Source organism: Eptatretus burgeri, chromosome 16, assembly GCF_056783735.1.
Source record: "Eptatretus burgeri isolate ZD-2024b chromosome 16, Ebu_testis_v1, whole genome shotgun sequence".
NCBI lineage: Eukaryota > Metazoa > Chordata > Myxini > Myxiniformes > Myxinidae > Eptatretus > Eptatretus burgeri.
The window spans coordinates 67,020,787-67,041,977 of NC_140976.1; the positions used below are offsets into that span (position 1 = coordinate 67,020,787).

Consider the following 21,191-nt stretch of genomic DNA (forward strand, 5'->3'; position numbering starts at 1 on the left):
AACACAAAACAAGACCAAATCCATAAAGCCCCCTTTCGGACAAAGTCCAACCAGGCCTAAAATAATCACACCTATCCCCCATGTGGAGTGCATGTCATGTGCCAAGTTTCAATTTTTTGCTTTGTGCGGTTTTGGAGATACAGAGTGTCATGTACAACCAGAGTTTTGGAGTAATACAGATTCATTGGAATCTCATCTGGAAGGATAGACTCTCTATTGATAATGTGTCAGTACTGTAGTTTCTGCTAATGCATACATACGTGGGTGCACCGGGGCGTGGTGAAGGAGAATCACGTGACCCGCCCAAGTTCCAATGCTGTGCTGTGCTGTGTTGTGCCCGTGTCGGGATTAAACCTATTGTTCCCACTTCAGAGTCTTCGTCCCTGTTCAGTGAATACATTACAGTGGTGACGACCATTTCTTCGTGCATCGGCATATTGCGTGAATATGCAGTGGGGGATGATTGGGAAGACTATACCGATCATCTGAAGCAGTACTTCATGGCAAACAAAATGTACACCGATGAGGACGCTGAAAGGCGGCGAGCTGTATTACTGACCGTATGCGGTGCCCCGACGTATAGCCTCATCAAAGATCTTCTTGCCCCAGCCAAACCTTCTGATAATTCCTATGAAGAGCTCATCAATCTCGTGAAAAGACATTATCTCCCTAAACCAGGTAACATTGTCTCGAAATATAGATTTTACACCCACCGTTGTCAAGATGGTCAGTTAGCATCCGAGTTTGTGGCTGATTTATGCCGACTTGCCGAACATTGTGAGTTTGCAGATAAACTCGAAGAGATGTTTCATGATTTCTTTATAATAGGCATCAATGATGACTCAATTCTGCAGAAATTCCTTTCTGAATTCGACCCCAATTTGGCTAAAGTTATGGAAATAGCCACTGCATGTGTGCAAACTGCTGAGAGCCTGCGTGTGATCTCTAACAAGTCAAAAGTTATCTTGCAGGACCCATCGGTTAACAAGGTAACCTTTGGCTACAAGAAAAAGTGTTTTATCAAGCCACCAAATTCACCTCCACCTCCTGACATTTCTGAATCTACCCGGAAGGTTGGGGTAACTTGTTGGCGTTGTGGTGGTAATCATCAAACTTTCCAATGCCGGTACAGGAATTATACCTGTGGAAACTGTGGTAAGCGGGGACATTTGCAGTGTCATTGTTCTCGATCCAAGACGAAGACTGAAGTGGGAACCACAGGTTTAATCCCGACATGGGCACAACATAGCACAGCACAGCATCGGAACTTGGGCCCGTCACGTGACCCTCCTTAACCACGCCCCGGTGCACCCATGTATGTATGCATTAGCTTAAACTACAGAACTGATACATTACACAGAGGTCCAAAGTTTTTCCTTTTTTCCAACATGGCTGCCACACCACATGACCTATGATGTCATAATTATCTTTGTGATATTCTACATAAGTAGTCACTCCTATGGTAAAAATTTCATCTCAATCCAACAAGCGATTGCAGAGAAAAACACTCGTTCTATGCAGACAAACAAACAGACAGACAGACAAACGGACCCAAATGCAATTTTTGGAAAAACCTTTGGCTAGCAATAATTTCCTTGGAACGAGAGAAGAACCTTAAATGAATTCATAAATAAAAAAATATTTTTTACTCAGAATGACTTTTACAAATGTATCTTATACTCAGCACAAACTTACACATTTTACAATTAACTTGTCACACTGTGGGGAAAAAAAAATTCACGTGAAATAGGTGGTTTATTCCGTGATCCGTGGAGTTGTTGGAATTACTTTACAGCGTGACACAATGATCAAGAAACGTTTACATTCAACGGATATCTATTTTAAAATGAGAAAAGGCAAAGCAATACACGAATCTGGACAACTATTTGACTTTTCTTTTTGATGTTTAAATTCTTCAGCGTATGTGCAAATTCAATAACATCTGTTAGAAAAGGTCGGCTGGAGCAGGCTACCATGTAACCTAGCAACCTTCAGAAATGTCACCCAGTACAATAAGCCACATTACACTGTAGAAACACCTGTACAATGCCTTCAAGAAAATCATTATTTCTGTCACACAGGTAGTTATAGTTGTAATTGTATGACCTAAATTTCACTACAAACGTGCTCAATGTTCAATAATATCAATGGCCATGCTCGATAAAAAAGACAAGATCCTCACCGTTTGGTTGTCCTCGTAAAGTTTAAGGTCATAGCCACTGAGCTCCACACAAAAGATGATTGCTGTTACACCTTCAAAGCAGTGGATCCACTTTTTGCGCTCGGAGCGTTGTCCACCCACGTCAACCATCTTGAACGTGAGCTCCTTGAAGGTGAACTTGTTTTCCACGATTCCCGTGGTCATGTCCCTTGAACGGAGGATGTCTTCCACAGTGGGGATATAGTCAACCGCAGCTATGCGATCAAGATCATTGAGGTAGTATGGTGCGTTATCTTCTAGGTGGTACTCGTTGGAGCGCTGAAAACACTTTTGCACACCGGTGTCTTCCCAAAGACGCTTCATGATGCCCAGCAGCTCTGTTGAAATTTCACCCTTACTCTCTGCTGGACCCGTGAGTGCAAACAGCTGTACAGCATCGTAGGCACGTTCCTGGTTGCCAAATTCGATGTGCAATGTACCAACGGCACGGATAATGCGTGTTAGTGAGTCAATGGCATTGTACACAATCAGGGGCTTGTACTCACGGCAGGCCTCTAAGTTGTAGCCTCCACTGTGGATTATCTTCATCTGTTTCACCACAGTGCTCTTTCCTGAGTTGCTGGTTCCCAGAAGAAGGAGTTTAATCTCGCGTCGCTGCCGTTGACTCTCAGAACGCAGGTGTCGGTCGATGCGGCGTGAGCGTTTCGCTGCTTCCTTCTCCTCAGAGCTCTGTCGGCAACCCATGCTCTCGCTGTCTGGGGATCTGCACAGATCTGCAGCGCACACTTATCAGGACACTTATCCACTACATATGCAAAAGTGCAATTGCCTTTTTGCTGAGCAATAGCATATAACTACAGATCCTAAAAACATTCTTGTTTGAGCCTCTGTCAAAGAAGTCGAACACAATGATGGTCTCAGTTTACCGTTTAGCTCTTCTTTTATTGGTTTTGGTCACCCGGTGACCCGATTCACTGTGGCTCAAATTTATTCTGAAAATCTATCAACATCCTATTCATATGATACGAAAGGGAAATGCTAAAAAAATGTCATCGTGCCACTTCATTAAATATCCCATGCATTTATTCCTTGATGAGCATTTTTTTTTTACGGGGGTAGAAAATATGGTTTTGTTTGAATGATAGCGGGGGTATAAAAGATCATGGCATTATTCAGAATGATAATAGTAACCATCACCATGAAAGGAAAACCAGACAAACCAACGACTACAGCGAAGTCCATTGCGTACCATCACAAAATCTCCACACTTTCTAACTTCTGATAGACAGGCAGCTGATAGACTGAAAGGAAAATTGAAAGGTGGCACAAAGTTCCACCAGGATTGACCCAATGTCAAATGTTGAGTTAAAATTTTTTTCCCCCCATTTTGATTCCTGGGACCTCAAGTCACCACCCCCGATGGCATAAACTGGATATGTTGTCAAATCCAAAAAAAATCGTTACATATTTCATGTATCCCGCAATGTTGATTGCATATCCAGTTTCACAAAAAAAAAGGTTTAAATGTGCCTGTAATTGCATCTTTGCGTATTTGACCTTGCGACCCTGACCCAGGGGGTGGGGCCAAAAATGATACTACTTTTGCACCTTCTTTCTATGTGGGGATCATAACCTGGATATCTGCATATTTAACCATTTAGGAGGAGATAGCGTGATGGACAGACAGGCAGACAGACAGACAGACGGAACCGGTTACAATATCCCCCGGTTTATTTCAAAAAGCGTGGGGATATCTCGAAAGAGCAATCAGAGATTACAGACCCCAGCCATGACTTGTTTTGTGTGGTGTATTTGGTGTGGCAAATAAATGGAAGGATATAGTGAATGAAAGGTCATTGAGTGAAAATGATAGGTCTGTCTCAAGGGCAAAGGTCTGAGAAGTTGTAAAAGTCGAAAGGTCAAAAGGTGTCTAAAGCTGTCGAAAATGTTCCAAAGTGTCTAACGGGTATTAAAAGGTCTGAAAGGTGTGAAGGTCAAAAGGGGTCTAAACAGTGTAATTTAAGGACTAAAGGGTCTGAATTGTGTAAGAGGGTATAAGGGGTCATAAAACATCTAAAAACGGGTCGAAAGGTCAAAGGGGGTCTAAAAAGTGTCGAAAGGGTGAAAGGTCTGAAAGGGTAAAAAGGTGAATGTAAAAAGGGTCTAATGGTTCTAAAGGGGTTCAAATTGTCCAATGGGTCTTAAAAAGACTAAAAAGGGTTTAAGGACGTCTGCTCCGAGTTTGGGAGGTCAGCAGTTCAAACTCCAGACAAAGCCCTTAAAAATGGTACGTACTGCTTCCTATCCTGCTTGACGTTCAGCATTTACAAGGTTAAGAGCACGGACACTCCCCAAAGGTTGGCATCCATGGGGAAAAGGAAAATCATCCTTTGGAAATGCCATCCTGAGTGTGGTGACAGCGTTGACCCAAAGCTCAGTGTCTGTGTTGGTTTCCTTTAACAGTCCTGTGTTGTCTCGTGTATTCGTCTCTGTGTTCATGTTTATGAGATGTGTGAGTGGCAGCTCCACTGCGAGCCATAATTCCGTTTAAAAAAGAAAAGAAAAAAATAGAGGGCTCTGAAGGGCAGAAAGGGTTTAAAGGTCGAAAAGGCATGTTTCAATAGTACAACATTAATAGATGTACTCACAGTCCAACACACGTTCAAACAGTACGTAATAAATAGACCCTGCAACAGGTGGAATACGTTCCTCGAAAATGGCACAAATGTAGGGGCATTGTTTTATTTATAATTTTTATTATTTACTTTTTAACATGGTCTTTGCTTGTGGAAGAGTGATGACACGGAACAAATCAGGACACAGCATAACAAAGAGAACACCAGGAGAACAGCAGGGTGGAGGGAGAAAGTAATCGGAGATGGAGAAACAAGGGATGCAGATAACCAAGGAAGGGAGAACGCAAAGGTTGGACAATATGGATACAGAAGCAAAATTGTGTTTGACCTCTCTGTGATTTTGTCCAGGACTGAGGAGAGGGAAGAGACTGATGCCTGTCTATCAGAAGAATGAGAGATGTCGCGGCAGAGATGGGAGTCATCAGGAAAGGGATAAAGAGGATTTTTCAGAGTCAGTGAGATCGTTGATGAAGATTAGGAATAATATGTGGCCAAGATCACTGCCTTGGGGTACTCCAGCTTTGACAGGGAGTGGAGATGAAATGGTTCCGTTGAGAGCCTCATGTTGTTTACGAGAGTGGAGGAAGTCACTGCGGTAATTCAAGAGTTGAGTTGGCCTTGGATTCCATAGGAAGACAGTTTGGCGAGCAAGGCAGGATGCCAGACTGTATTAAATGCTCGAGATATGTTCAGAAAGACTGCATGATCTCATGTCTGCTATTGAGGACCTCCACCATTGTTGAGAGAGTAAAAGCAGCATGTCCAAGGTAGAGTGACCTGGTCTGAATCTGAATTGATGATCTGAGATGAGGCTGTTGGTGAAAAGGAATGATTTATTTCATCTGTGATGATGGATTCCATGACCTTGCTGAAGATTGGAAGTACAGTAAGCTAATTGGTCGGTAGTTAAGGGGATCTGTTTTTGCTGATTTCCAATTTTATAGGTCTCGCATTTCAATAGTATGCAATTCATCATCATTTCCTCTGCAGCCTATGGCTGCTGATTGCATCATTGCTGGGAGCCCAGCTGGCCTGCTGATGGAGTACCCCCTGTTTCCAGTAAGATAGACCTGCTCATTTTGCCGACCTCGGAAGGACAAGCTGAGTCAATCCACCTGTTGTTATTTAATGGCAGGATAGGGGCTTAACCATGAAGCCAACACCAGGCTTTGGGACTTAATTAAAAGACATACTCATGTTACAAATGAAATGTAATTACCAGACGTCGTACTCGCATATCATCAGTATGTAATGGATGGATGTATGTAAGTTCCAAGAGTACATAATTAATAGACGTACTGTATTCATATTCCATTGTTACAAAATTTCCTCTGCCACCGAAGGTGAAGGAGGTTATGTTTTCACCCCTCTCTGTCTGTCTGTCTGTTTGTTCCTTGCAAAATCAAAGATTTTTCAAGTATATTGGTCAGTCAATTTTGTTATTCTCTCTGTATGTCAGTTTGTTGCCTACAGGTCACAATTTCAAACCAATCTTTACGAAACTTCACCACATGGTAGAGTTTGTCATAAGGAAGAGGCCTCTTGCTTTTTAAGGTCAAAAGGTCAACAACTTCGGTGAGATTTCTGAAATCCTCAATTTTCATCCGATTGACTTGAAATTTGAAGAGCATTTATATTTCAGGTCACTGAATTCAACTAGCCAATTATTTTTGAGGTCAACAGACCAAAAGGTCAACATAGTCCCAAGGTCAACAACTAAGAAGGTATTTTTAAAATCCTCAATTTTCATCCGACTGACTTGAAATTTGAAGAGGATTTATATTTCAGGTCACTGAATTCAAACGTCAATCATTTTTGAGGTCAACATCGACCAAAAGGTCAACATAGGGCGAATTTCTAAAATTGACAATTTTCATCCAATTCACTTGAAATTTGATGAGGAGTTGCATATTTGGTCAATTAATTCAACCACCAATTATTTTTGAGGTGAAGTTTGTTTTATGGATTTTGCAAGTGTCGTGCTCTACCGTCTACACGATGTCCTATTCTCGTTTGTTTGTTTGTCTGTTTGTTTGTGTGCAGGATATCTCCAAATGTGGATGGATCCAGATTAAATTTTGTGGACAGGTTCGGTTTGTGATAAGGTAGAACTGATTAGATGTTGGTGAAGATCCGGATCCGGATCCAGCTACTAGAATTTTTGAAGTGATTCTTCACCATTGAGAGATAGGGACAAAAACGATATATAGCATGATATCTCAAAAAAATTGTAGATGGATTCGAATGAAACTTGATGGACAGGTTGGGTGTGTGACCATGACGAATTTGTTCGATTTTGGTGAAGATCCGACTCCGGATCTGGATACGAGAATTATTTAATTTTTAAAGTGATTCTTCACCATTGATTGGACCAAAAACAATATCGTACTGTAGAGAATGATAGTTCAAAGATGTAATTGGCCCGATATGTTCTCGTGGATCATGCATTACGTGGCGCCGGTGTGCGCTCTTCCGAGTGCCCTTCTAGTTAATTAATAGACATACTCATGTTCCAATCAGACGTAATTAATAGACGTATATACGCACCATTACCATTATTATTATCATTATCAGTATTATCATTTTCAATATTATCATAATTGATACCATTATGCACCATTATTATTGTCACTATCATCATGTCCCATTATAATTAGTATTATCACAATCATCATTATGATTATCATATTTATGTATCATTATTATTATTGTTATCATCACCATTATCATTTCAATAGTATGCAATAAAAAATATCCCCCTTATTTCCCATGCGGAGTACATCATATGTGCGAAGTTTCAATTTTTTTTCCAAGGAACGATTTCGGAGATACAGAGGTCCAAAGTTTTTCCTTTTTTCCAACATGGCTGCCACACCACGTGACCTATAACGTCATAGCTATCACAAAAACATTATACTTGAGTAGTCGCATCAATGGTGAAAAAAAAAACAAATCACGCCGCCCCACTTCGATACAACCCCGCTTCAATTGGACAACTGACCCACAACGTCCTCTTTATCAAATCAAATTCAGAATCGGTGGCCGATCATGTCTTTGGAGTTTGGCGTTGATCGGATAAGGAATTTTGTCCACCATGGCTGTGAGACCATGTGACTGATGATGTTGAAATTTTCAACCAATATTGCCCATGCTGAGTCGATCATATTAATATATATATATATATATATATATATATATATATATATATATATATATATATATATATATATATATATATATATATATATATATATTTCTCTGAAACCGCTTAGCCTTTCGATGCGAGACTTTGCAGTGATGATCCATGACTGTTGCTACAAATATTTTATTGAACAATGATCTCATCATATGACTTGCTGCATACATATGACATAAAAATGATTATCATCAGTCACATTGTGTGGCAGTCACATTGGTTTCAAGGAAAATATTTAAAAATTATATTTTGGAAAGTGCTGCAGCAATCGATGCGAAACTTTGCACTTGTGATTCACTGCCCTTGCTCCATGTAACGTAACATAAAGAAAGACCTAGAGCAATTAAGAAGGCTGACACAAGGTAAGCGCTATTTGTAGACCTTCTTGGTTGCTTTACGCAGCAATTTCGGCTCGAGGAGCATGGGATGTGTTAATTTCTTTATATAATCCTCGCCACCTGGGTTTAGTTGATTAGGTGAGAGCTGATTGGCTATTCCCTCCATTCACAGGTGCGAGATGTGGGTAGTTATTTCTTTAATATACTCATGTATATATATATATATATATATATATATATATACTCATGTATATATATATATATATATATATATATATATATATATATATATATATATATATATATATATATATATATATATATATATATATATATATACAGTTATCCCACAACATTGTTTCCCTACAACGTCACTTACTAATAGTGGAACACTTTTTCCAAAACGTCGCAATATTTCCATAGAACGTCGTTGGTTCCCTTCGGTGTGCCAGATTTTTTGACTTTCCTCCTTCCCACGCAAAATTAGGAACTGCTTGCATCGGCGGAACAGTATCCCAGGAGGTTGGTACAATATACAGTATGTACTGCATGCGCAAGGATGTAAAGTGTCAAGAGGCGGAAGAACACATCCCCTACTCACACTATCTTTGTCTTCATACAGCATCCACTCGGTGAAGTTACGTTTTTTTTTTTCTTGTGAAGTAAATTTTCGCTAAACATCACGACGTGTCGGCACTTGTGGAGGTGCATTCTGCTCCACCATCCTCCTCATCGCAATAGCCCACCATTTTCCCTCAAACTCCACCATAACAAACTCCATCCACAACCATTTTCAGTGAATTAATGACAACTCTACATTTACTTTTTTTTCTCTGTATAATGCTTTTATTTTAATTTTTTGTTTATTAGGTATTTTATTTTATGGTTAGGATGTTAATGAATGTAAATGTACAGACATATGTTTATTTTGGACTCATAAGGTGTTTTTAGTGCAATTATTTTTTACTTGAGACATTAATTTAAATGGGAAAATTCGTTTTCAACAACGTCGTACATTTTAGGGACACATTAAGGATGTTGTGGGAGAACTTATTGTACACACACACACACACACACAAACACACACACACACACACACACACACACACACACACACACACACACACACACACACACACACACACACACACACACACACACACACACACACACACACACACACACACACCATTAAGTTTCTTTGACTGAATCATCTCATTCTGAGAACCTTTTGAACGGCCCTAGTACATACCATCAAGGTTTCCTCAGTTACCTTGGTAGTTTGTTTGTAAACAGTGGCATGTCTTCATTCACTTTAGCACCTTAAGTATCTGTCATCCCTTACAGTATTACACAAACAAGCCATAATGAGTGTATTGTGGGAAGAGTGCTTAACTCGGTGTGCTTTCTGGTCTTAAAGTCTCTTTAACTCCCCCATTGGCAACGAAATAGAGCTCCACAATGGGTCTGCAGTTGTAGAGAATGAAGGAGGGAGTGAATTAAGCCTCGGCATGAATGGAAGATCAACATAGTAATTCCTCCATTAGATTGCTCAGTCCATTAATTTGGGCTTTAAAAGTTTGGCAAGATCAATTCTCGTTTTTGTTTGCTGCAAATCACAGCCGAGATAAATGATAGAAGAACATGCTCGTGTTGATAATGAAACTCATTATGAAATTTAAACACTACACCGACAGTGCAATTAAAAGACACTAAAGATATGCAAAAGTAAGTTGGCACTTCTAAAGAGCGAACATCCAAAACAGTGTGAGCTCAATCGTGTGAACTTTGTACAATGATTATAATCTCATTTTAATAAGGAAACACCATCAAAGGAAAGAGCATGTTTCATAATTTTATTTTAAGCACTGGTCTAAAGCTAATGGTGAAGTTCGAACCGAAATCACACACAGGACAAAGACATTCTTCGACATCAATGTACGTTTATGTGACCTAAATTGGTTATTGGTGGACGATGGACAAATCAACATCGTATATGGCACTTGAATTAGGGATCGTAGCATCAATAGCCAAGGGTCCAGATGAGAATAAAAACAAGCAGTTGATGTATCAAACCAGCTGCAGGCCAGACATCACTCCAACAGAGTGCATATTGTAAGGAGAGGCGGAGCTTCACTGCTCTACAAGTCATCGGACCCTAACAATGCAGGTACTTTGAGGACAATGACCTATTGGGACTGTTCTTGAGTTAAATGGGAAATGTATGAATCGTGTTCCTCTCAACTGACGTGTCACAAACGTTTTAGTTAAAACCGAAAATCCACAAAACATTCTATGCTGCTCCAACAAAACCGAACTCATGGTCGCGCTTAACTTGATTGCATCAATTTTAAAGTACCATTTTACATTCTGATTGTCCATGACTTTGCTAACCCGCCATCCGATTCACAATTAACGCCTCCAGATTGATGAGATGAAACAAACACTCCAGCTAGATGCTTTTGGGGATTTTAATTTACCGACTGAGTGTGAGGTGAGGCTTTTGAGGCAAACCATTAGAAAGAGCAAATGAAGAAGCAAAATGACATATTCAAACGATAGCCCGCAATGAAACGAGACACATCAGGAATGTACACCGTGCCTGCAATAAAAGCTGCGCAGGTCAACTTGGAGTGCTTTCCTGAACTTTGTGCCAATGACATATCTGAAGTGTTCCCCTTTAAAGATTCTATATGTGGGGTCAAGGCAGTACCACAATCGTTAAGACAACCGACTTCGATCTAAAACCAAAAGAGACCAACGCAGGCCTTACTCGAAGGGCAAGGCACTTCATCTATTCTTATTATCAACAGTAGTGTGGCAATGACAAGCTGGAGTGCTGATTATTTAATTACCAGCCCACCTCAAAAGTACTAAACATTTATAATCAGCGAGTCAGTGCGTGAGTGGTTAGAAAGGGCTTTATGTATTTGATGCAAAATCTTGGCTGCCCTCCAGGTCTGTTCCTGTGACTCGATCAGGTGTAACTTGGCATGCACTCTTTGTTCCTAATGAACCATGTTGCAGTGGCCTGTTGCACAATTTATTTACCGCAGCAGTTTCATATATATATATATATATATATATATATATATATATATATATATATATATATATATATATATATATATATATATATATATATATATATATATATAAATATATATATATATATATATAAAATATATATATAAAATATATATATAAAATATATATATATATATATATATATATATATATACACACACACATGTTGTTCGTCTTTCGGCTGCTCCCGTTAGGGGTCGCCACAGAGGATCATCCGTTATGAATTGCATACTGATTTGGCACAGGTTTTATGCCGGATGCCCTTCCTGACGCAACCCTGGTCGCCTCTTACGAGACAGGGATAAGGATTGGGTTTCGCCATGATTCCAGGCTGCCTTACACCCTCTCATAGCGCGGCCCAGCACAGAGCGCCCGTCCTCAAGCGATCCTCCAACCCAAGGCTCCGATTAGCCAGATTACAGGCGCACGCCACTACGCCTGGTACATACACACATATATACATGTATATTGTTTTCTGAAACTTGGTGACAAGGACGAAAAATGACTTGGGGGTTAAGTATTAATTAGTTATCTCAAAATTAATGTTTACATAAGTGTTTGGCAGTCTCAATTAGCAATAGCTCGGATCGATGTCAAGGCAACTGCTCATCCCCATGTTACCCCCCCCCCCCACCCTCCACATCTGTCTCTTTTCCCTCTTTAATTGACACTCTTAATCATTCCTCATTGTCATTTCTCACCTTCCCCACATGCTCCATAGGAACATGGTGAATACAGTTGTGCAACTCCCACACAGTTTCCGATGAGATGGCAACAACACATGAGCGACTCCATCACTGGAGTGGGAAAGGGAGGGGGTGCAATCCTCATGAAGTGGGGAAGACTCACCCCAGGAGGTCAGGGGGTTTTGGCTATATTAAGTAGCCATGCTCAGACACATCAGAGATGAGTGCAGAAAGACCAGAGCGGCAAGCTGTGGTTTTAAGGGTGAACTGCAAAGTGATCACCTGCTGTGTTCAAAAAACTGCTGCATGTCCAGAAAGGGACTGAAGAGAGGCAAGTACTCAAAGAGGGGTAAGGTCACCTGATACATAGTTGTAGCGTGACGACATTGAACATCAAACCAAAGGGAATACCACAAACCTCCACCTCATCTATTCTGTCGATTCCCTTGTCTGCCTTGTGTCTCTGATTGAGTCTACATGCAATGAGTCTTGTTTGAGGCCGAGGCAAGGAACCATCTCCATCTAGTTAAGTGCGTGTGCTGAACGGGTTTTTTATATGTCCGCATCTTTTTTTATTAATTGTTCTCCCACTTTGCCACCATCCTCATTGTTTAGTACCTCCGCCACCAAGGTGGACGGAGGTTTTGTTTTCACGCCTGTCTGTCTGTGAGCAGGATATCTCAAAAAATACGGATGGGTTCGGCCAAAACTTGGCGGACAAGTTGGAAGTGTTACAAGGACAAATTGATTCGATTTTGGTGAAGATCTGATTCCGGATACTATAATTATTTAACTTTTCAAGTGATTCTTCATCATTGAGAGTTGGGGCCAAAAACGATATTTTGCACAATATTTCAGAACGTTGCAGACGAGTAATGACATAACGAGGTGGATGAGTTGGTTCGGTGACGAGAACAAGCAGATTTGATTTTGGTTCAGGTCCGGATCCAGATCAGGCTTATCGTAGTGGGATGCAAAACATAAACTGTTCAGCCTGGTGGAGGTATGCGCTCCACCGAGTGCTGCTCCAGTTAAACGTGTTACTGTTAAAGTGTATTTCTGTGCATCTTGAGCTGTGGAACTGCTCTCCAGCATAATTGGATTCCCCTCAAGAATGCACACATGTGCTGAAATACACCACATGACAAATCAATTAAACATAACCACACCACACTGAGCACAATGCATTGTGGTTAGAGCAATGATGGGAGTAATCAATATATCGTGTGCTGTGTAACAGCGATGTGTGGTCAAATTTTTTGTGAAAGAGAACGTTAAACTGGTTGAAATTCACAGAAGACTTGTGAAAGAGTTTGGTGGTGATACCCTCTCAAGAAGCTTGTTTGAATTGGCTTGCAAGTTCAAAGATGGGTGACAATCAGTCAGTGATCTTCTGCAAAAACAATAGCTCTATGACTCCTGTCATTATCTCGACTCAAGAGATTATCGAGACAACTGATTCTAAGCAACTGCCACATATCTGTGCATCATGATATTGCAGAAGCTGGAGTCAGTTTCGGAAGTGCAGGGGACCTTCATTCAGAAATGCTTAATGTTCTCAATGATTGAGTTCAAAATGGCTCGTGAAAAACCTTTCCTTTGATCACAAGGCCACCTGATACTGATAGTGGCATCTAAACCTCTGCAACATTGTCACAGAGAACAAGATGGCTTTCGAAAGGAACCTGCAATTTGTGATAAATTGTGAGTTCACTACCACATACTGGAAAGCAAACGTTCAAGCACAGAATGGCACCATAATGACTGTCCACGACCCAAGAAGTTAAAGACCGCATCTGCTTGAAAGTGCCAGGAAAGTAATGACGACAGTATTGGGATTGCCAAGAAATTATCGAGGTCGATTTTCTTGACAGTGGAAGAACAATAAACACAAAGTGTTACAATGATCTCCTTCATAATGATATTTGTAATATATGTTGTGGGTGGCCCTCAGGAATGGTCTCCAGTGGAGTTGTGTTGTTGCATGACAAAAAACAGACCTCACAGAACAGCAAATTTCATCAGTGTAATACTTGTGCAGATGGGGTGGGAAGTTATAAACCATCCTCCTTGCAGCCCAGATCCAACACCTTGTGACTTTCACCTCTTTGGGCCACTGAAGAAACACTTTGGTGAAAACAAAGTTTGGTCATGATGAGGAAGTGAAGATCAATGTCCTAAAGTGGCTGCTTGCCCGTTCCAAAGACTTCTATGATTCACACCGATCGAAGTATATTTACTACAACAGTTTCAGTATATAAATATACAGTACAGGTATACCTCGATTTATGTCGAGGATGTGTTCTTGAAAACTGTGACTTAAATAGAAATGACTTGAATCAAATCATTTTTTTTTTCCATAAGAAGTACTATAATGGAATAAGGTTGTGTGGGAGGTTTTGGAGGGGGACGTCATAATTTTCACCCACAATATTACCTTTTTGGCTTTAACAGAGATAATTTAAACACTCAATGTAACACATATTTTGACGGTAAAAAATTTAAATGAAATGTTTTATTAAAGTACAATGTAGTAAAATGCTGTGTAAAATACGCTGTGATGGTGGGAGAGAAAGGGGGAAGAGAGTGAGAGTAAAAGTGAGTTCTGATCAGATGAAGAATGATGGAAGGCTTGCTACGTGTAGTCCAGGCAGGGATTTGTAATCCGTTCATGGTGCTGGGGATGACCCTCCGAATCTTTGTGAAAGACACCGTGAGGATCTTAAACATCCATCAAATAATGTTGGCAGACAGGAAGATATATACATATATATGTATGTATATATATATATATATATATATATATATATATATATATATATATGTATGTATATATATATATATATATATATATATATATATATATATATATATATATATATATATGTATATGTATATATATGTATATGTATATATATATATATATATATATATATATATATATATATATATATATATATATATGTATATGTATATATATATGTATATATGTATATATATGTATGTATATATATATATATGTATATATGTATATATATATATGTATATATATATATATATATATATATATATATGTATATATATATATATATATGTATATATATATATATATATATATATATATATATATATATATATATATATATATATATATATATATATATATATATATATATATATATGTATATATATATATATATATATATATATATATATATATATATATATATATATATATATATATATATATATATATATATATATATATATATATATATATATATATATATATATATATATATATATATATATATATATATATATATGTATATATATATGTATATATATATATATATATATATATATATATATATATATATATATATATATATATATATATATATATATATATATATATATATATATATATATATCTTCCTGGTCCTAAATCTCTTAAATCTTCCTGCTCTTTTGTTATTCTCCCATTTGTCAAAGTATATCTGCTGATATTTATCTCCACCAAGTAAACCAGAACCCAGGCTCGACAGGAAACAATGTTGTAGGATCTTGCCAGCCCAGAACTTCACCTCCGAAGGTGAAGGAGGTTATGTTTTCACCCCTTTCTGTCTGTTTCTCTGTCTGTTTGTTTGTGTACAGGATATCTCAAAAAGTTGTGGACGGATACGGATGAAATTTTGTGGACAGGTTAGGTGTGACAAGGAATAATTGATTTGATTTTGGTGAAGATCCGAATCTGGATCTAACACGAGAATTACTTAATTTTAAAGTGATTCTTCACCATTGAGAGACAGGGCCAGAAACGATATAGTTCTGTTTCGCATGATATTTCAAAATTGTAATGGGCCCGATATGTTGTGGTGGATCACCGAGTGCCCTTCTCGTTCCTTTTGTAATCCTCTTTTTAATTGCAATAATTGGGGCTGCGTTTGTTTCTGTTTCGTTTTCCTGTGTAGTATCCATAATTTTCACTTGTCTTTGGAAGTTTGTTGCTTAATGGATTAAGGATCCCTTTTCTGGTTTGTTGTTTGCTTTCTCGTGTACAAATCTCATCCGATAGTCTGTTGAGCTTTTCACTTACTCCGCTAGTCTGACACATGATGTTTTGTGCATTTGGTTAATCTGCATCAGATCACCTCCTCCTTATCGACTTGATAAGTACAACTTCGGTATGCATTGTTTTTTTGTGGAATATCTTGTGAATAGTGAGAAGTTTCCTCATTTTGGTGTCTAAATTGTTGATCTCCAATTGTGGCCAGTTTATAATTGCACAGCTATGTTGGAGTAGTGGCACTGCAAGTTGGTTTATAGCTTTGGCTTTTTTTCTTGGGGAGAGGGATGACTTCAGATTTAGTTTTATTTTGTTTAAGTACTCGACTGATTATTTTACACATTGTTTTTTGATGTATCTGGGGGTGTTCTTCATTTCCGAAGTATTTGTCACATGTTTCATTTTCTAGTTCCTGTGTTGTTGTACTTTCATCATTTGAAATGTTGTCTGTTCTTTTTGGTTTTCCTTGTACAAATGTGAATTTAGCACAATTGTCAAGACCAAACTCCATTCAGATGTCCTCCAAGTACTGCTTTACTAGTTTTAGCTGATTTGCCAATTTATTATCATTTAGGGCAAAGAGTTTTAGATCATCCATGTACAGTAGATGTGTTACGTTTTTTGTTTCTTCAGTCGTTTTTCTGTTGCATGTCAAACTGTATCCATGTCCTTGTTGATGTATGAGGTTACTCAGTGAGTCCAGAGCCAGACAAGACAGGAGGGGGGGGGGGAAGACTGTCACCTTGTAAGATACCACATCGTATCTTTACTCCTGGGATTTCAATATTTCCTTCCAGGTAAGGTATTATCAGAGTTGTGTTCCAGAGCACCATTGCTTTACCAACCAGTTTGACTATCTGTGTGTCAATTTTGTATACTTGCATGCATTTTATAATCCACGAATGTGGGACACTATCAAAGGTTTTTTTTAAAATAATATATCCAGGTTGTGTATGAGTTGGCTTGTCAGAGCTTTCAGTTTTCGAGTATGGTTTTGCTTAACAATAAATGGTCTATTGTTCCATAGCATCCTCTTTTACATCCTTTCTGTTCTTCCTCTAAAGCTCCTTGTTGAGTGAGGTGGTCATAAACTGCATCGGTGATTATACCTGTTAAAAGTTTGTATGTTGTTGGTTGGCATGTTGTTGGTCGACATTTGTTGGGTAGATGGGTTTCTTCAGAATTGGGAAACAGAAGAGTGTTGCCTTCTGTGAGTCATTCGTCCATTGACTGTTTCCCTTGGATGAGCTCGTTAAATGCTCGGGTGTCGTGAGGGTGGAGAGCATGTAGTTGCTTTAGCCAGAAGTTCGGAATCCCATCCGGGCCTGGGCATTTGAAGTTCGGTGCTTTTGCGAGATGTTTTCTTCCTTGTTTTTTTTTTATTTTTTTTTTGCATCAATTGCCATTGGGTGCATTTCCTGTAGCTGTTGCGTTTTATTTTCCAAGTGGCTCACCCACTGTTCATGAAGGACACTATGGGATCTTTACCGTCCACCAAACTAGGGCCAACAGACGGATTCCCCGTTTAACATCCATCCGAGGGATGGCACACACACATTGATGAATCACCCTGCCTGTAAAACACCAGATAACATTTTATAGCTGGGTCAGATGAGAACCCAGGCTAGACAGCTTCGAGGTAAGTGTGCATACCTCTCGGCCATCTTGCCAGCCCAGAACCCATTTATTCCATCCATTGGGACCATACTCTGTGCAGAGCGTTAGTGCTGCCTAAGCAGTCTCCTGGGCTATTGGGCACAATCCTGGATGGGTCACCACTCCGACACAGGATACCAGCAAACTGGCACTCATTTTTCCGACCTCGGAAGGATGACAGGCAGAGTCAACCCCACCTTGTATTACTTTAGCAGCTGAGCAGGATTTGAACTCAGGATCCAAGGATCCCAAACCCATCACCCTAACCATTTAGCCAACACCAAGCATACATCAATTTATTACATCGTCTATATAAGGTAGAACTTGTTTGACCATGTTACTTGCAAAAAGACCTATTCTTCTGAAATATACCATTGCATATTTTGTCCCTAAAGTTGTTACGGATGAGACATTCAACAGTTTTACAATGGGGTTCCTTTGACAGGGAATGTAACCCAGAGCAACACTACTTAAAGGTACAGCTCACTATCATCGAGTTACTTTGATGATGTGCAAATAATTTTTTTTAATGTATCCTTAAACGAATATTTCAATAGCAATGCAACAGCAGGTTCACAATAGCACACACAGGTTTGAAGCATTTGAATCCAACGCAAGTTTCATATCCGCACGAAGCTGATTATTTGAAGGTATGTTGATGAGGAAATGAGCACACACCTTTTCAAATGACACAGGTGGATGCAGAGTTGGAGTGGGCCCTGGCTCTAAGTTCTGAGCTGTTTGCAGGTGGTGCAGTAATAAGACTTGAGCTTTGTGGGTGTAAAAACTGCTGTATCCAGCCGGCTGCTTGCGCCGAACACATTCAGATGGCATCTGGAGCTGGCGTCATGGCTCCTTCGGCTGGCTCGTTTCCTCGAACCGTGATGCTCTCATCAAGTTAGCGTGACTTCACAGAGTTCAACGTGCATCAAAAAACGGTTGGAGTCCAGCGAAGTGTGCCGACAAGCATGGTTCTGGAGACCAGCATCCCCACCTTGTTCTGTCGAACACTATTGGTATGCGGCATGCATCGTGCTGCCTTTCGAGATCTTTCGAGGATGGCTCTGCACACAAGCTGAGGAACAACAGACAGATTCAGAGGTGTGAGCATGAAGCAAGCAGTGACAATACATCGTCTACATGTCACTTACTCACTTCCATTACCATGGATACTGGACATGATGCGGTGGCTGTTTCTAAATAAACTGCCTCTCTCACTCATCAGATTAAATACATCTTCAGCATCTCCATTTTGCAGTGTGCTTACATTGTTGTGTTTACGTTTCTAAAGTAAGCATCGTAAAACTTTATTACTTGTGCTCTGAGCCTGCCCTGAACCACCTGAATTTTATCTGGAGGACAAAGATGTGTTCACATGATTGCAGGAGAAAGGACAAAAAAAATGTGGAATTTTTTTTTTCCGAAATCTTGTGACATGATCTGAAAGATCTGAAAGGGGCGTGTCCCCATTACTACACACACATGCCATTTATGGTTAAAAAAAAACCTTGGCAACAAAATGTTAATCAGTTCCAATCTGAACCCAATTCTGCAGTAATTATTCCAGACGTATAATTGGGCTTTAAATGTTGGACTTTCAAGACAAACGTACATGTGACTTTTGACTTGTAATTAATTAATTATTAATGAATTAATAACTCAATATGAAGGCAAATTGACATTTCCAAAGGTCGGGTATATCACGCGTCATTCTCTCATTCCCATCAATGTTTGTTGCCATGCAGAGATGCAGGTTAGTGTGCGGACTGTGCCCTTGAACGCAATGAGGCACCCTCAATCACCCTGCCGAAACACCATGCAGTTATGGTACATAACGGACTCTCCGCAGCTCCTCCAGGACACACATTTTCTTCCAATAACTCTATCTTGGTTAAACTCCCACAAATCAGCCTTACCACACACATAAACACATCTGTTTTTATGTTTTTCCCCATTTGTGAAACTGCGTTCCAGAGCTGGTTCAGTTTGCTCATTCCTTTTACTGGGGCTGACAGGTCTAGTAGTACGCACACTCACCACCGATTCATCTTGCCTGGGGTCGGATCTCAACCCAGCTATAAGCAGTCATCCGGGTTTTTCACAGACAGGGTGAATCATCAATGTGTGTGCCGTTCCTTGGATGGACGTAAAACGGTGTGTCCCCCCGTCTGCCGCATCAGTTGCTCGACGTTATATATCCCATGGTGTTCTTCCGGAAGAGCAGGCAAGCTATTGCCGGCACCATGAACAAATTCCAAATTTTTGCCTGAACTACAGATAAGAGGGCACTGCATCAGCGGCACGGCCACGCTCCTAGAAACGATGCAAATCAGCAGCCATAGGCTGCGTACAAAATGAATGAATGAATTCATTTTACTTGTTGCGTCTAGATCAGGGGTCTCCAACCTTTTTGGGCAGAAGGCCACAAAACCAAAGTGGTGAGGGGCGGATGGCCGCACCCAAAAAAAGGACGCTAAATTCCGAAAAAAAAAAGATATATATATATATATATATAATTAATATGCGGAAATTTAAACAAAAATTAGTGCTGAATATATTTTTCTTGCCAACAAATATGATAAATGAATAATCGTGTTAAAAACACGTGTCTAATATGAATCAAAATCATAATAAAAATTGCAGAACGCTTTGATCATTGACCCTGACAAATTGGCAGTATCGCGGGTCGCATTGTAATGTAAACTTAATATGGCACCGCGGGCCGCATACATTCGGCTAAGGGGCCGCATGTGGCCCGCGGGCCACAGGTTGGAGACCCCTGGTCTAGATGTTACCCCCACTGCCTCATTGTCGGTTTGTTGACCTTTTTTTTACCCTCTGCCATCTCATTCTTCCCTGAGCCTCAATTTTGCGAAGAATAAATTAAAACACAAAGCTATTGCTTATGTTGAGATGATTATAGAAAGCCGTGCTGTTATCAGCAAAGTTAAACACCCTCGATTGATAGTCTCTATTTATATTTTTTCAAAGCAGACCTTTTAAGCAGTACTTGAAATTTTGAGAAAAAAAAGCATAATTGTACTTCCTTACAAAATTTAATCTGCAATCTGCTTTATTGTGGCAATCACCAAGTTAACGTTTCACACAGAAACAAACTGTAAGCATATTGGGAGGAGGAGGGGGGTAAGTTCATTCATTTAAGCCCTTTCTTTTACCCAAAGTACTCTCCTGGTTAAGAGCTTCCGGTTCGAGTTCTGACATCATGACAAACCGAAATCACTTCTGGAATTTTTACAATCAAGACAGAAAGAGCATTTTATTAACAAAATAGGATGTGTTGCCATTTGGGACGGCTGGCTTAACGACCCATCTGAATGAAGGCATGTTCCGTGGTGCAGCAC

The 21,191-nt window shown here is 39.6% G+C and overlaps 2 protein-coding genes across 6 annotated transcripts in view; one reads left to right on the forward strand and one right to left on the reverse strand.

Annotated features, from left to right (window-relative positions):
• Positions 1-21,191, forward strand: part of RSPH14 (radial spoke head 14 homolog) — a 276,628-nt gene that overhangs the window by 96,962 nt on the left and 158,475 nt on the right. The window lies entirely within an intron of this gene.
• The window catches only part of GNAZ (G protein subunit alpha z), a 116,808-nt gene that overhangs the window by 18,311 nt on the left and 77,306 nt on the right, over positions 1-21,191 (reverse strand). For both annotated transcript variants that reach the window (XM_085860545.1, XM_085860544.1), the window contains 2 exons: positions 18,508-18,904; positions 2,183-2,934 (listed from right to left, as the gene is read on the reverse strand). In XM_085860545.1, coding sequence (XP_085716671.1) covers positions 2,183-2,905 — 723 coding nt within the window. In that variant the 5' untranslated portion in view covers positions 2,906-2,934; positions 18,508-18,904. The remainder of the gene's footprint in view (positions 1-2,182; positions 2,935-18,507; positions 18,905-21,191) is intronic.